Consider the following 16,766-nt stretch of genomic DNA (forward strand, 5'->3'; position numbering starts at 1 on the left):
TCAGTGCTGTCTTCCCACGTGCGTGATGTTGGTTTGAGTCGCCTGTCTTGCGAACCGGGCCAGGGGTTCTCGCCTCAGTGTGTGCGCACACGCAAATGTGTGTCGCAAATGTGGACAACTAAAGCATGGAAATAAAACTAGGAATGCGTACTTGGACTGTAAAAGGCCTAAATGGTGCTTTAATTCCTCTCGTGTATAAAGATTTCTCATGGATTCTGTGTGGTTTCGAATTTGAAGATGTGAACTACCTTCGTTCAACAAACGTATTTCGAGCACCAAACCCACTATCCTAGTTAAATCTTTGGGTTCCCTTCCGTTCTACAGAGATCATAGTTGTTTATTGTCGTAGTATTCGGCCCAATTGATAATTAAGATGTTTTCCTTTCCATCATTTCTATCGTTTTGTGCAATCAACCCAATGAAGTGGTTGGAGAACATGCCACCTTACTCATATTTAATAAGCACCTTTTTTCCAATAAAACCCAATCATCCCATAGGCTAACAAAATATGTTTCGCAAGGAGGGCGCTTTGTCTTTCGACAGATTACTAATACGAATCGTCTTTCTTCGACGGTTGGTCAGGAAAAATTCAATTTCCCGTGGAAGCTTTTAACCTTCTTCTGATGCCGACTGGTTCTCCTATCCGTGTAATTGACGATCTAGGTTTTCGCCTCCCGTATACATTTGTAATCCTCACATTTAGTGGACAATATGTTTCGCAAGGAGGGCGCTTTGTCTTTCGACAGATTACTAATACGAATCGTCTTTCTTCGACGGTTGGTCAGGAAAAATTCAATTTCCCGTGGAAGCTTTTAACCTTCTTCTGATGCCGACTGGTTCTCCTATCCGTGTAATTGACGATCTAGGTTTTCGCCTCCCGTATACATTTGTAATCCTCACATTCTAGTGGACAACCTCCACCGTGTCGGTCCTCACTAGCAGACATTCTTTATGATAGCCGTTCCAATGAATAAATGGAATTGTAATAAAGGCGACTGAGTAAACCCGAAACAAAAACAGCTGTACCTACCGGGAAGTTCGGCATTGTCATCTTAAGGTACTTCTCTCGGTAAAGGACAGCCATTTAAATGGCGGTGTCTTCAACTAAATATTTGCTTCGTAATTCTGTTCGTTCTTCCGTATTCTTACAACAGGCAGAGAAACCATCTGACTTCAATCATATTCTAGGTATGTATACATATAATATATATGGCCGTATGTATACACATATGTCCGAGGACCACATGGTCTGTTAGATTTCATTTGGAAGTAGTCACTTATTGATTGCTCTTCGGTGATCAGCCCGCCCATCCCACCTAATCATCAATCCTAACACAGGATCTGAAACTAGCGAACCGTCTGCCATGCTCTCAGTGGAAAAGCTTTTCATCAACTTGTGCTACTCGTGGATGTACAAGTAGTGTGATAAGCGGAACACCAAGGCGAGGGACATCCAGTCCGTGGCCCACTAAGCTGTTTCAACTGGCTTACTGCTGCTGGGCGTTGTAGCTCAAACTATGAGATTAAACGGCCAACTGCCTCTCAGTGGAGTCCTAAAGATAAACTTTACCAACCATTATTGCGTGGGTCAAACAACTGTTTAGGCGTGACCTCGCAATCCAACTCCTCGGATAACTATCAAAAGCTATGCTTACATAAACCGCCGCAGGGAAGTTGCCTACACTATTGGACACTGAAAACCCAGAATCCGGATATTACCACAGCCGTCCTTTCGTACAAATACCACCTTTGTTCCAGTGGGAAACAGTTCCTTGTGAAATGAGCATCTAACTTGTATAAACGTAACACACTACGCAAAGGTTGGTGGTACGAGTGTAGTTGTTGAATTCCGTCCGATTTGGGTTAAAATAGAAGATCATTATGAGCGAGACTTGATGACCTTCAAGAAAGCCAAAATCGGTCGTAGGCTGCCAAAGAGATTCCGTCAGTTTTATGATTAGTACGTTACATCTAGACAATGCATTGCATCAACTTAAACATGAGGCGGCAGGACATTCAGGCAATCACAAACGAAAGGTCCGCCTGGATTCACTTGACTCCCTTTTCAAAACCAAATTCGTATGCAAATGAGGGCATTTTTCTTGCTTTATTCCCTAGGGCTCTGTGTCCACGATTTATTATTTGTCTTGGCACAACGACCATCACCTCTTGTCAAACGCCACAACGACCATCACCTCTTGTCGCACACCGGTCAAAATCCCAAGATTATTCAAAAAAATTAGGTGCATGTGATTGCATGCGTGGAAGTTGCTCTGGCAAATTTCCGACAGGACGTTTGATGTTGGTGATGCTGGGAGGTAATAGGGGAGGGAGGAGTAAACAGTTTAATCTTCAGGATGCGTTCTATCGTCTTGTGGAGAGCAACCGCAAGCAAGCCGGCATATGTTGTTTCCGAAGGGTATACAACAGAAATTGTAAACCTGTCTTGTGGTGATTTACCTCAATCAGTTATATGGATATACGGTTTCTGGAAGTTCTTTGCTTGGGAGTGGTCTTTACAGAATGTTTATGTTGAGGGCGGGAGAATTCGTAGCATTGAAAATCTGCCTTTATAATGGAGTGGTATTTGTGTGGGGAGAACCTACGTGAGGAGTTGAGCACAACGCGTGCGATTGATGTAAGGTTAAACCTTGCACGTGGGAACAAGGCATTCTGATTAGCCTCGGTAACGCTGCACTTCTTGACGGAGCAAATTACTCATAAGTTTGCTGGAAACTCCCAGAGCAGTGTGCTCCCTCTAGACGCTCTACTGTCATATCTAGATTATCGTACCAACCGAAACATGGAGTGATCTCTTCGCAGCACACTCAGTTAAAAAATATGATAAGCGAAAGATTCTCTTAGGATTCAGTTGGACCCCACCTTAACACCTATATGCTTTGTAGATCAGTGTTTTTCGCGAATCGCGTCCGATTTTGATTCAAGTAGGACATAAAGTTGACAGAAACTGCGGAGCTCCCGCTACTTGATGAGCACTAAGAAGGAAATCGGTTTTGGGCTGTTGAAGAGTTTTCAGCAACCGTCAAGATAACCTACTGCGCCATCTCGAATATCGTGTCAATTGAAAAATGAGGCGGCCTTTGTACAACACATTTAGTTGAAAGATATCATAAACAAATGATTTGGCTGAATTCGGTTCTTTATCACCAAATTAGTTTTTGAACGACTGTATATCCCCAATTGTATTGCGCATCGTTTTTCGCACCCAGTGAGTTGTATTATCAACCTTTAGTGATCCACCAATGGGGCAGTTTGTAATAGCAAGGAAAACGCTGTGGCGACCCAATGTTTAGAACAACTCAAACTTGAGAAGATAAGATTGACACATTTCCTTGGAGGTTCTTTGGCTCACCACCTCTGTGTTTTCCTTCCTGTTGCGTTGAAACCGATGATAATAAGGTGTGTGTAGCGCGTAACCATTTTTTGTCGTCGCTCTCAACAGCTGTTAGAAGACATCTCAATCTTTTAATGGGGGAAATGAATTTCTCAAATTTTACAAACCTAGAAAATGGAGTCCATTTTAGGACCTAGCTTTTATTCTCAGCGTTCAATAAGTAGTCACCTGCAAATAGGAACTAACTAGCACTTTCTGAAGCTTTACAAAGTCCTCTACTCAATCCGTTTTTTCGATTTTTAACGCTAGGATAAAATCTAAACTTTTTTGATTTCCATTATGCCCTCTTTGACACCATAGGAATTTTTAGTATGAAATTTTTTCAGCACACACAATTTCCTTATTATCCTGTAGTGGTCTTCAGGTACACAAAGTCACAGAGGTACACTCATTTGCAAATCAATTTGCTTTTCACGGGAGACTCAATCGAACATCTCGTTTATGATGTCCTCCAGCAGAATGTGCTGCACACAGACCGCCTCATGATTCAGTTGACACGATATTGGAGATATCGCAGTATATTTTCATAAAGGAAACTACTCACACGAAGAGTTTTCAGCAACCTTGTGAGTAGTTTTCATCTAAAAGGTGTTGTTGACGAAAGACTCGTCGACTTTCCCACTTCACAGATTGTTCGAATTTGGTCTGTTGTTCGCACCAAATTGTGTGATTCACGTATCTGTCGTCATCATTAACATTACAGATTAGTAGCTTCATTCGGCAAAACGCGGTCATCGAAACTTACAGTATTTATGTTGACTTGAAGCTGATTGTGACTTTGTGGGTGAGCCGCATAGATTTTCTTATTTTACTTATTTAAGCCGAGATAGCTTAATGGTTAGGGCGGGAATCGACTGACCGGAAGGCCCGTGGTTCGAACCCGACCTCTTGGACTTCCGTGGGTGAGCCGCATAGATTTTCTTATTTTACTTATTTAAGCCGAGATAGCTTAATGGTTAGGGCGGGAATCGACTGACCGGAAGGCCCGTGGTTCGAACCCGACCTCTGCCTTTGGACTTCCCCTATCCAGGCTTGGGCAATCTGGCAGTATCCCAGCCCTCGTGCCTCCTTCTGGCCGCGTGGCAGTTAGGCGCCGAAAGGGTGTTAAAGCTAAACGATTGTTTACTGGTCAAATTCACACTCGTCTGACTATACTTGTTAGAACACCTGGCTTTTCTTTGCGGTATCTGTCCCCACTTGATAGCTAAGATGAATAAGACGATATATCAACCGGTTTCCTCATCCTACCGATTCGCTGGATCGATTGATTACGCACACGTGAATCGATCGATTCACACCTAATTGTTTGGCCATACCTGTGGCTTGGTTCCAACTGATCTTGTAATGCTTGGTGGCGGCCTAGTTCAACCGAATGATACTCCATCTGATGAGATCTCTAGAAAAGAAACAGTCACAATGACGTGGACGTCGATGAGATAATAATGAGTGTGGTTTTCTGTGCAGTTACTAATATTACCAGTATTCAATCGCATTTATGGAAAAAAACTGGATCGATCCACCCCTAAACGATCATGTGCCGCCCAGATTGTACTGTAAGACTAGATCTGGGGTGTCGTACAGTAACCTCCACCTTCGCGCACTTTTGGGTAACGAACTTGGCTATTCTTGTCAAAACTATTCAACTCCTGCGTTTTTCGAACACATTTCGATGATTTCCTATTCATTTTGATAACCATAAAGTGTCCATTATGATGACAGTGTGGGTAGAGGAAAATAGGCATTATCAAACAATGGCAGGATTCTTCCCTCGGGTTTATCTAAGTTTTTGTATCACTGTTCAGCCCAGAACATCCGATCGATCGGCTGCACTCCTTGACCAGAAATCGTGTTACTAAAGTGCCCATGTTTCTGAGTGTTGTTAAGGCGTAATTAGGCTAACTACTATACGGCATGGGTGGATATTAGTATGGCAAAATGTTAAAGTATAGGTTTTTGGTGGTACCATATACTACATATGCATAGTTAATGACTGAGTGATGGGTTAGAACACATTCTGCTTGAGAACAGAGAAATATGCCATCAAGCTCCTCGCATTCCTCTCTATTGAGCCAATATAGTTACAACATTTGTCCTGTATCCTAATGAAAATAGGTTCAAAAAACTGGTAACACTGTGGTGTGAAATTCTGCGTGTGAGTTAATTCCAGCAACGACTGCCACAAATGGTTCGAAACTGGTGGGCTTTACTTGACCTATCCCAAACAAGCTTGCAGTTATGCTCCATATGCTGCAGATATTTGGCATCACTTACCTGTTACTGCTAGTTTATTGCTAAACTGTGTTGCGGTCATATTAAACATTGTTTGGTTGTATCAGGGTGTTAAATTATGTCACTGTTCACGGGTTCATTATGGCACTTAATAACTAAGAGTAGTACATTCCGGTGCGGTAAACCTAAAACGGATTGGCATAGCCTGCTTTATCACAACGAATCTCATCTACATTTGCCATTTTCAGGAATAGTCAGAACGGTTGCTTCAGAGGGATGGAGGCTATGTAGGATGGTGTAACCCCGCATCTATACGTGAACTATAGTGTGTTCACATGGAGTTTGATTTTTGAGGGAGTAACAGCATAGCTATGTACGGATACTTCTAGGAACATTCGTGTTTTAACCAAAAAACGAGATACTCGTGAACTAAAGACCGTAGTCCATCACTGTCATTTCGGTTCAGAATACAGAGAAGTGTAATCATGTGCAACCAACAGATTATGGATACTGGCCATGTGCAGCAGTGTTTGTTCAGAAAACGCCACGTATTCAGTGACCATGCGAGTGATATTGAAGTGGCATACTACCTTCGCAATGGTGGATCGTCCCTACGCAATCGGTTGTTCGATAGATACTGAACCAAACTGGGACAAGAACACAACCCTGTTTTACTCCTGTATTGATTTCGAAATCGGTTGGGTGCCTTCCACAGAACCGCATCCAGGTTTTTATCCCACCGGTAGTTTTCCATCATTTGTCGGTTTCATTTCTTCTATTCAGACGAATTATTGTTGCCTTGTTGAAATCTTGTAGAAGATTGTGCGTAGCAGATGGGAACGTTCGTCTAGCATGGTGTTCCCTCTCTTAATCTGAATTGTTTCGCAGGCAAGTCGTCCGTCTATTCGCCGCTCTCCCACTTCGTAGCTGGTCTATGGCTGTCCGCAGTTTTGCTGCTGTATACAATCCACCCACGGAAGTCCCCATTGTATATTGGGTCAGAATAGCTGAGTTGCCCGATTTTACACCCAGTGTTGACCAGTGTTGCAAACTAATGCTTCCAAGCTGCTCAAATTTGTTCCTGTTTGTTAAGTTTCCCGCCAGTTCGTTTGTCCTCTACCAGCCGAAGATATTAGACTTTCAACCGATAGATTACATCCCGTCTGGTTAGAAATCCTTTGTGACAGTGGCGATGCACATACAATCGTAGCTCTTCAGTTCGGTTGGTCCAACATTCATATTTTTTGGATTTCACAGGTGTTTCAGTGGCTTGGTTCTTAAACCATATATCATATTTTGGGTCGTTTCAACTGTTGACAACGTTCATCTCTCTAATGAAGATGACCATCGATAAGTTATTCTCGTTTTGGTCCAGTTGTATCTGCTATGGCCTCATGGATGCCGTCCCATTCTTGATCTCAACTTTACTTGCTCCATGAAGCACAGACTGCCTCCGTAAAGAGCTACTTCCAAGAAGGTTTAATAGTACTTTTATGTGTAAACGGCATCCCATACGCAAATTTGTCGTGCTGTCTACTCGGTCAAAGTGACGTTAACGAAGATCCATTCAATAACCATCGAGTTGAACGCCAGTATTACTATCAACGCTAGTGCACTAATCTGAGTGCCGAATTTCGAGTAGGGCTACCGTGATCCAGTTTATGATGACAGAAATCATCTAGTATCCGACGTTTAAGTCGACTATGCATGCACAGTACTGCATTGGAGTATCGCCAAAATTATTTTCTGATGAAACCCAATGCTTCACGTACATGTCTACTGATTGAAAACCGGAGCCGAGACAAACCCCACCAGACGTATCCTTTTGCTCAAGCAGCTTCAAGACGCCATTCAAATCAGCATTACATAGGATTGCAGTGAAAGTTCGGTTTTCATGAAACCTGTCGGAAGATGTCGATTAAATGCTTGTTTATCTAGTTCTAGAAACCGTGAACTTCGGCACACCAACGAACTTTAGTATATGGTCACATACACTCAGCGGAAAAATTACATCGCTGTTGATGATAGGCTACACTAAATCTCTCGTTTATTATATTTTATGAGATTCGGTTGGATCTCTTGTTAACGGCAGTGTACTTTGAAAATGGCTGTTGTTCGCCACTTAATTACGATTTATTGTTCAGGTAAAACACAAGGTTGATGGAAATTCAGTGACTACCCCAACCCGATGAGCCCAGGAAGGGCGAAACCGGTAGTGGACTGTTGAAGATTTTTCAGCAACCTCATAAGTAGTGTGTTGTGTCAAGGTTCCAGTATAGTTCACAATTCTCTCTGATGATCCTGTGTACCCAACGATGGAAATCGATGGTGCAATAAACCGATTTAAAAGAGGGGAAAAGTAGTCTATTGTAAAAGTCACAATCAAATGGGCAAAATAGTATTTTCAACCGTTTCGTCTTATTTAACAAGGAGCAAATATTATTGTCTACAAACCAATTCAACAAAGCACTTAATGACAAGGAAAATAGATTTTTATCTTGCTACCCGACAACATTATGCAGTTTCATTTCTGACAAATCAGTAGGACCGCTCCTCGATGCATTTCCTTTAATATCATTTCTCATCAACTCCTCCAACGATGAGGACAATGCCATAAGAATATCGCTCAATGCATGTATTCCCTAAGACAGAGCGCCTCCAACAGGGGCACGTTTTTCGTCAAGGATATGCACCTTTCGGAAGGGCTCAGAGAGGGCACGCCTAATCCTGTTTACGGTTCACATGTACGTGAAGTGCGGTCTCTCACCAACCAGAATGCTTTTGGTGAAGAATCTCCTCCTTGTAGATTTCAAACACCTTGTGCTCTTTATTCACCTGGATAACACACTCAAATTGGGAGATAGAACAACTTCATATAGTTTGGTTAGTTACAACACAGGTACACAGTAAACAGCACAGGTAAATGCGATCATGCACATAAGTTTAGCACGGTGTTGCGTGTAAGGCACTCAGGATGAACGTAAAGCAACTGCTAACAATTTCCGATTGAAAAGTCATGGTCTATGGTGATAAGCAATAAAACCTCAGCGTTATCGGTCGATAAAATCGCATCAGGATGGAGAACGCTGAGTTGATATCAATGAAGTGGCCGGGTTCGGTAACGTCCCTGGTAATCGATGATTGTGGAGCTCGAAAAATAGTCCACTTAGTGGCCTTAATCAGCAACCATGATGCTCCCGAGCCCTTACATCGAGAGTTCTGTCCATTCGTCCCAAGTAGGGTAAACTTGATAATACTCCAATTCAGTTCTACGTATGAATCATCGGGCTAAACCTCAACTACATAGGCTGTCATCATAAACTGGATCATGGTTGCCCTAATCAAAATTTGGCACTCAAATTAGTGCGCTAACATTGATGGTAATATTGACGCTCAACCCAGTAGTTTTTGCATGGATCTTCATTACTGTCACTCGAAACGAGCAGACAGCACGACGGTTTTGTGTGTGGGATGGTATTTGCACAAAAAACAACTTTCATCCTAAGCAGCCAGGCGGCTCCGCTCCCGGAAGCATCTCTCTAGGGAGGTAACTTATCCCGAATGAATGTGAATCGGGTCATTTTGGGCTATTCCTAGAAGAAAACTCATCAGGATATCCCCTTAAGTGACAACACAATTTACGTAATCCTTATCAATTTCATCTTCCCTGTTTCCTTGGGCGAGATGGCCCAAGTGGTTAGAGCGCGAATTTACTCACCAAAAGGTCCGTGATTTGAACCCGACCTCGGCCTCTCTACTTCCCCTGTCTAAGCTTGGGCAACCTGGCAGTATCCCAGCTCTCGTGCAACCTTCAGGTGGCATGGCAGTTAGGCACCGAAAGGGTGCTACAGCTGAACGAACGAATGTATGTTTCCTTGCATTACTAGGCTACTGAAGTACACAAGCAAGTCCACTTGCACAACCTCTTTCTTGCGCATCTGCACATCGAAAGTATCGGTGGTTGTCGTTCGTTTTCACCAACCGATAGCCTTTGGCTAATCGGTTCATGTTCACAGCTTTCTTGAGATTACCAGATCATCGGCTTGCCGGCAGATTACAAACTGTGCACCAATTCTCACTGAGTGACTACATCTCTCTGTCACTGACATTGACAATTACATCCTGCAGTGAAAAACTCAAATTGTATTCGGTCGTACTCCTGCTAACCAAATAATTCCTGGCTTGAGTACAACCCACAGCGCGTTTTGACTTGATTGACACAAATTCTGATTATGCGCCTTAGTTGGAAATCTCCAGGTGCTCCGTAAATAAAATTCCTCCAACAAGTCTGGACGTGTCCTTTGCAAGTTATCTGATCAAAAAACACTGTGGGTAATGCTTATTGCCTGCCACCTGCTTGGTACTCCTGCTAACCGAATAATTCCTGGCTTGAGTACAACCCACAGCGCGTTTTGACTTGATTGACACAAATTCTGATTATGCGCCTTAGTTGGAAATCTCCAGGTGCTCCGTAAATAAAATTCCTCCAACAAGTCTGATCAAAAAACACTGTGGGTAATGCTTATTGCCTGCCACCTGCTTGGTAGGTGTTAAGTCTTCCTACGCACACGGACCAGCCTTGTCCGTTACCTGGTTGTGTGTTGAGTCACGCGCATTCAGTCCGTTTACCGAGTCAAAGCATATTCGCCTCCATCTACTTACCACACACACACACACACACACACAAACCTTACCAGTCTATGAAACTCAGTCACGACAATCACAAATTAATTTCAAAGGTCCATCTCGAGAACATTATGTCAAGGAAACGCATTTGCAAAGAACAACACGCTGCTCATCTGTTTGCTCCAAAGACATTATTCATCTCGCGCGTGAGTTGTGTTGCAACTGGGTCGGGTTGGATAGGTGGTTAGACAATGACTCTTCATATCAGTCTTGTTGTACGCTTGGTGTTTGTTCTGAGAAGAGGGGTCATTGTTGAATGCAACCGCATTTTGCGTGAACTCACATTTGTCTTCCGATGGCGTGACTGCGGTGATGTCATCTGTCCGGTATACATCACACAATACCGATTTATCCAGATGGTGTGTCCGGTGCAGACAGCAGTTTACGCTGGGGTCAACACTAGGATTGTCTCTGATATGTCCATACTCTCCTGGTCCAACTGCTCCGATAGCATAAGATACCCGATTGGTTTTGCGATGACGATCCTGGCCGACAGTAGACAACTAATACAAATAATCATGCAACCGTCTTGGCCTCTTCGAACGCAGTACATCCACTGCCTAAGAAACTCACGCCAACTTGAGAGAAGCAGTCGTTTCTAAAGTCCTTCGCGACTTTTCTACTAGCTGGTATACCGCTTTGCGTCGGGACGATCCCTGAGAAGAGACCAGATAATCCGCGAAACACGTGGTCGCACGCTAATTTGAGGGACTAAACTGAACTGTGTGGTGTGTGAGCCCAAACTCTCCCAAAGGGTTTTCAGCAACCTTAAAGTAGTTTCATTCTAGACCGGATAATCCTTATTCACGTGTTGTCTTGTTTCCAAAGAACCGTAAGCAACGATCATCTGACGATGTCAGCACATATCTATGGCATTGTCCTCTTCAGTCCCCTCTATCAGAAACAGATTTTTGGCCTGCCAGATGATGTATCGCTGGAGTACTCCTATGTACGCAAATCACAGCTAATCTTGCGTCCGTTTTTTCTCTTCATGCATACAAATCCACTGTCAGAACAACAAATTAGTTATCGAATTCGCCCAGTGAGATTAGTTTCGTTCGGAACGAAGCAAGGGAACTCAGTGGTTTTCATGATGTAACAGTGTTTATGGTATAGGCTGAGATTCAGTTGAGTCCCCAAAACACCAGCTCAATTTGCAAATGAGTGTTTATATGCTTAAGTGAGTAGTCTATTTTGTCTCTTCAGAACAAACTTCAGCAATCAAATGTTCCGTTCTACCAGCCAAAATTCTTTTGCACAAGTTGTCACATCCTGGAAAACTTTTTGCCATCCATGTAGTAAGAGCTCATCGCCACACCCATCTGTTACGAATCAAATGCATATATGTTCCTTCGAGGCCGGCACCTTGCAATTCCTAACTTTCTGTCAAACAGTACCGTTCACTTCACAAGATCGTCGTAAATACCTTGACGACTGTTTTCTACATAGGCCTTTGGAAGACTTCACTCCGTTTATATGAACTTTTTTTCCTATCACAAAAACATTTTCACCTTTTGGTTATTCCCCCCATCACTACTTATGTGGTGCCCTGCTAGCATAAATTCAATGTCACGTTTTTGTCACCGGTACTGTTTTTCTTCAACAGTAGTTCCTTTCTCAAATGAACGCAAATGCCGTCATAAAAGCGATAAGCTCTTCAGTGCCCATAATGGGAGGTCTCGATAGTATTGGTGTGGATGATCCAGTAGATAGCATTATCGATTCAATATCTGGAGACCCAAATACGGCTGTCACTTGAGGATTGTGAGGTTATAGACTATGCACATCGTATTCAGTACGAATGACGCCGTCCGGTGGATGGACATGAGATATATCAACGTTACGACTGTGGTAACGGTGACTGATGTGGTCACCAGATATTCTTAAGAGTCGACAGGTTAATTCAAGATGCGCTTGCTTGTATTTTTCACGTAATTGACTGTTGTTTCAATCCTCGGGCCTTTTCAAAAGTGTGTGAGAGAGAGAGTGAGAGAAGAACCGAAGACTATCGCTCTCCTATGCCTGTCGTATTCGAAAGTCTTAATTCTTCACACGTAGTGTGGTCTCAGTCGTTCTTGATAAGGTAAGTAAGGAGTGTACCCACGTTGGGTCCATTTCTTGGTAAACTGGTTATGTTTGAAATAAGCTGAATTTTGGTGCACATTAAAAGTTCCAATGGACAATGTTTTCGCCCTAAAGTGGCTTTTTCCGTCCAGACATGAACTATGGTTCCAGAAGAAGAAGAAAGTTTAGTGTTCTGGATAAGGTAAGTAAGGAGTGTACCCACGTTGGGTCCATTTCTTGGTAAACTGGTTATGTTTGAAATAAGCTGAATTTTGGTGCACATTAAAAGTTCCAATGGACAATGTTTTCGCCCTAAAGTGGCTTTTTCCGTCCAGACATGAACTATGGTTCCAGAAGAAGAAGAAAGTTTAGTCCTTGACAAATACACTCAGTTGCAAATCAGTTCGGTTTCTACGAGAGACTCAACTGAATCTCTCGTTTATGATACTCTACAACTGAATGTGCTTTACACAGGCCGCCTCATGTTTCAGTTGGCACGATATTCGAGATATCGCAGCATATTTTCATAAAGGAATCTACTCACAAGGTTGCTGTCAAAGAGTTTTCAGCAACCTTGTGAGTAGGTTTCTTTAGGAGAGTTTAGTACTTTTTGAGAACCATCATGGCTTTACTGTGCTACGCTACGACGCCAGTCCCATGAGTGTCATCTATTTCTTCACTCAGGAATCGATATAAGTAACAGCCTCCGAAAATTGAACAGGTGATCACAGCGGTGTCTCCCTTTAAAGTACACGAATCGCTGTGGTGCTGTCGTTATCTTCTCAGGAAGGAAGATCAAAGACGGTGGTAGTCTCACAAAACAATCAATTTCAAAGATGAACGACTAAAGCTTCACTTAGTGTGCGCTTTTCCTCCATAGTTTAGCGTGCGTCAGACGTATTAGATGTTCGGTCTAACAGACCTTAGCTACTAACATGATTGAAGACGCTGACACCATCATAGCTTGAGGTAACATGTAATATAAAACTTCAGTGAGATGCAAGTCAACATCCCTGTAGGTCACTTAAGGCATAGATTTGTGGCACCATTTCATAAACTGAACAACGAAAAATTTCTTATACTAGTCTCTCGAATCCAATAGTCTATCTGAAAAGAGTGCGTGATCTCCCTTCGGAAACGTAGGCCATCTCAAGAAGAAGCCAATCACATCCATTCCTCCTCGAGGGGGTCACTGTTTTTTATAATGTGGACTTGTTTGCAACATAACAGTCCAGTGTGCTACCGGCTGTGAAATCACTTGAGCATCCTGGCTTTTTCTGTTGGATTGTCGCATGAATCGTTTCGTTTCTTTTTCATTGACTACCAACATTCTCACCGTGTTGTTCACTTTGGCGATCTTACTATTTTGTTCTTTCCAACTTTTTTCAAACTGTCTTAGACATATTCTGCATCGTTTTGCACAAATCCTTTTACCGTAGGCTTTCATCAGCGTAAACGCTGTTCAGGGGAGCATTCCGTTCCGAGGAGGTTTGCCAATCCCAACAACTATCCCCCTATTCGACCTACCAAGTTTATGAAGAGGTCAAGGTCGCCACGTAATTCGTGCGATGAAAACTACTCCTTTGGAATGAACAAGATTCTAGTTCGCAGGATACACCCACTTACACACTGATTTGGTTTTGACAGGAGACTCAACTAAATCCCAGCTGAATTGTGTTCGTCTTTGATGTTCTTCTTCAACTAATGTGGTGCACAAGACCGCTCCATGTGTCACTTGCTGCGATATTCGAAATATCGCATTGTATTTTTTAAACGAGCACGCAACTCCCAAAGTTACTGGAAACTTCAGCAGCCCGCACCCGGTTTTGCATTTCTCTGGACTCATCATCAGATAAAAGCAGTCCCTGGGTTTTTGCCGACCCTATATTCTTCTTAGACCAAAGTCGGACGCAATTTGCCAGACACACGCATTTGCACATCAATTTGGTTTTAACGGGAGACCCAAAGGAAATGGGTGGTGTGTGCGCACAAGCTCTTCCAGTTAATATACTAGGGTTGGAGACAAGTGCGACTATCTCATTCGGTACTGATTAGACTCACCCTGTTGGCCTGGGTGATGGCTCCCATGTAGCTAAGGTACAGCGGATATTCCGAAGGCCATTCAAAACAGGGGGGTCTGTAGCTGCATCTGCAGCTGAAGATGAATTGAATCGAAGCTCTCGCTGGAGAACATGACTGTCAGATGCCAATCGGTTGACGAAAGGAATAAGAAACATACATCATAAATGAGAGATTCAGTTGGGTACCAGGTGAATCTCTCGTCAAAACCAAAGTGATATACAAATGAGTGCATTTGTTGCACACTTCAAAAGTTGTATGTACCAAGTTGCAAACAGTCCAACGATGCTGGTTATTCGTCACAAGCTCTAATCAGCCAGACTTCCTACGAGCAAGTTCTCTAATTTCAACAGCCGTTTCAACATTTTCATTTTCAGTATTTGAATAGTTCAGTTCCTCTCTGAAGGATTGTATGTAAATATAGACATCTCGATTGATTTCGATCTTACGATCATACGACTATTCTGTTATTGAACTAAGAGTTGGCGTGACGAAGATGAAGAAGCAAGTACGCACCTATCCCACAGTGGCTACGCGAACCACGCGAGTCGCACTCATCGGACGATTCGACCAAGGCTGCGTATGCATGCATAGTGTCTCCGCTTTATACATGAGGGCTTTCGGCCCTCTAGCGCTATGGCTGTTGTAAGTATAGTCGATCCAGCATCTAATTAGTCTGCTTTTGTTTTCACTTTCACTTGACCCATCGGGCACCTGCTTTGTTGTTTTGTTCTGCCCAGAACAGCCACCAATTAAACGTTCCTAAGTCATGCCCGACGTTTGAGTGCTGTTCATCCGCAGTGAGCTGGTACAGATCAACCTCTGCGACTGTACAGACATAGTTGTTTTTGTTCGCACTGACTTCCCTATTCTCATGCGATTGGCTTGTGTGTACTATGCTTGAAAACAAGACATTTGAACGTAGTCTCAGTGGTTTGTTTCACATGGCGGACGAGCATCACTCAAAATGAACCATGGGTAACCGCAGCGTGATAAGGTTTCCTTCTCTTTAGGTGATTGTAGTTGCTCTTGAGCTGATTATTTATGCTCTTGAAGTTGCAATTTCTTCAGTGGAAGTGGAAGTAGTGTAGATAATGGCGTTAGACTGGTGAGTGGGCCTAATAGGGCTAGACAGTATTATGTCATTTTTGACAGTTGAGAGCAGGTCGTTGTTAACTTGAGAAAACTGTAAATAATATCTCGACTAATACTCTCGTTTGTACACGAATGTGGTTTCAACAGGCCATTCAACTGAATCCAGCTGAATCCGTCGTTTGTGACGGTCCGCTTCAGCTGAATGTGGTGCACCAAGTTGCCTCGTTTTTTAATTGGTACGATATTCGGGAAATCGCAATACTTTGTTGTGTAGACGTTACACACTACTGAGATTCAGTTAAGTCTCCTTTCAAAATTAAGTTCGTGTACAATTGAAACTATTTGTCGAAACCTGTACAATTTGGGTTCTGTTGGAACATAGGTTCGACAGAAACTTAAGGATTGCGCCCACCTGATGAGTTCCGAGCAAGGACGAAACCGATCGTGCGCTATCGAGTGGTTTTCAACACCTTATGAGTGACATGTTACGTTTAGACAACCACGTATTGCGATATTTCGAATACCGCTCCAGGTAAAACATGGGGTAACCTTTGTGCCCCTCAGTTAGTTGAAGCGGATCATCATAAACGAGAGATTTGCGATATTTCGAATACCGCTCCAGGTAAAACATGGGGTAACCTTTGTGCACCACACTCAGTTGAAGCGGATCATCATAAAACGAGAGATTTAGCTAGATTCGGTTTAGTTACTGAACAAGACTTCCTGCACGGTAACTGTCACGTGGCAGCAAAATGGACCTCTAGCAGACTCAGTATTCATCAACAGGACTCGCTACACAGCTGCTTCTCATGATTCAGTTAGAACAGTATTCACTTCATCGGAGTAATTTCTTCGGTACAAACAGGAGATTCATTTGCAACCCCAATTGAACCTCCCTTGAAACCACTTTGGTTTGCAGTTGTTTGTCCCCATTTAATTGCGAACTAAGATTGATGGAAATGTGGGGACTAGGCTGACGAGCACCTTTAAAAAGGTGAAACTGGAAGCAGACTGTCCAAGAGTTTTTGCTGGGCATTCGGAGTGAATAAGGTTCTCAAGCTGGGTACGGATGTGTTCCTAATTGGGTTGGCAGTCGGTAAGGCGGCTTATGACGGCATGCACACTAGAGTACTCACATTAATACCATTTCAGGTCACGTACTGTATATCTAAGTAGCGTATTGTAGCTTAACAGTTAG

The 16,766-nt window shown here is 43.0% G+C and overlaps 2 protein-coding genes across 2 annotated transcripts in view; one reads left to right on the top strand and one right to left on the bottom strand.

Moving 5' to 3' along the window:
• The window catches only part of T265_07344 (hypothetical protein), a gene marked incomplete at both ends in the record, with an annotated part of 58,181 nt that overhangs the window by 41,021 nt on the left and 394 nt on the right, over positions 1-16,766 (bottom strand). The gene's annotated exons all lie outside the window — the stretch shown is intronic.
• On the top strand, positions 3,727-12,089 carry T265_07345 (hypothetical protein; the record flags this gene model as incomplete). Its single annotated transcript, XM_009172844.1, has 4 exons — positions 3,727-3,931; positions 4,376-4,598; positions 9,329-9,509; positions 11,940-12,089. The coding sequence occupies 4 exons, from the start codon at positions 3,727-3,729 to the stop codon at positions 12,087-12,089; spliced, it is 759 nt and encodes a 252-aa protein (XP_009171108.1).

This window comes from Opisthorchis viverrini (assembly GCF_000715545.1).
Source record: "Opisthorchis viverrini unplaced genomic scaffold opera_v5_169, whole genome shotgun sequence".
NCBI classification, from domain to species: Eukaryota; Metazoa; Platyhelminthes; class Trematoda; order Opisthorchiida; family Opisthorchiidae; genus Opisthorchis; species Opisthorchis viverrini.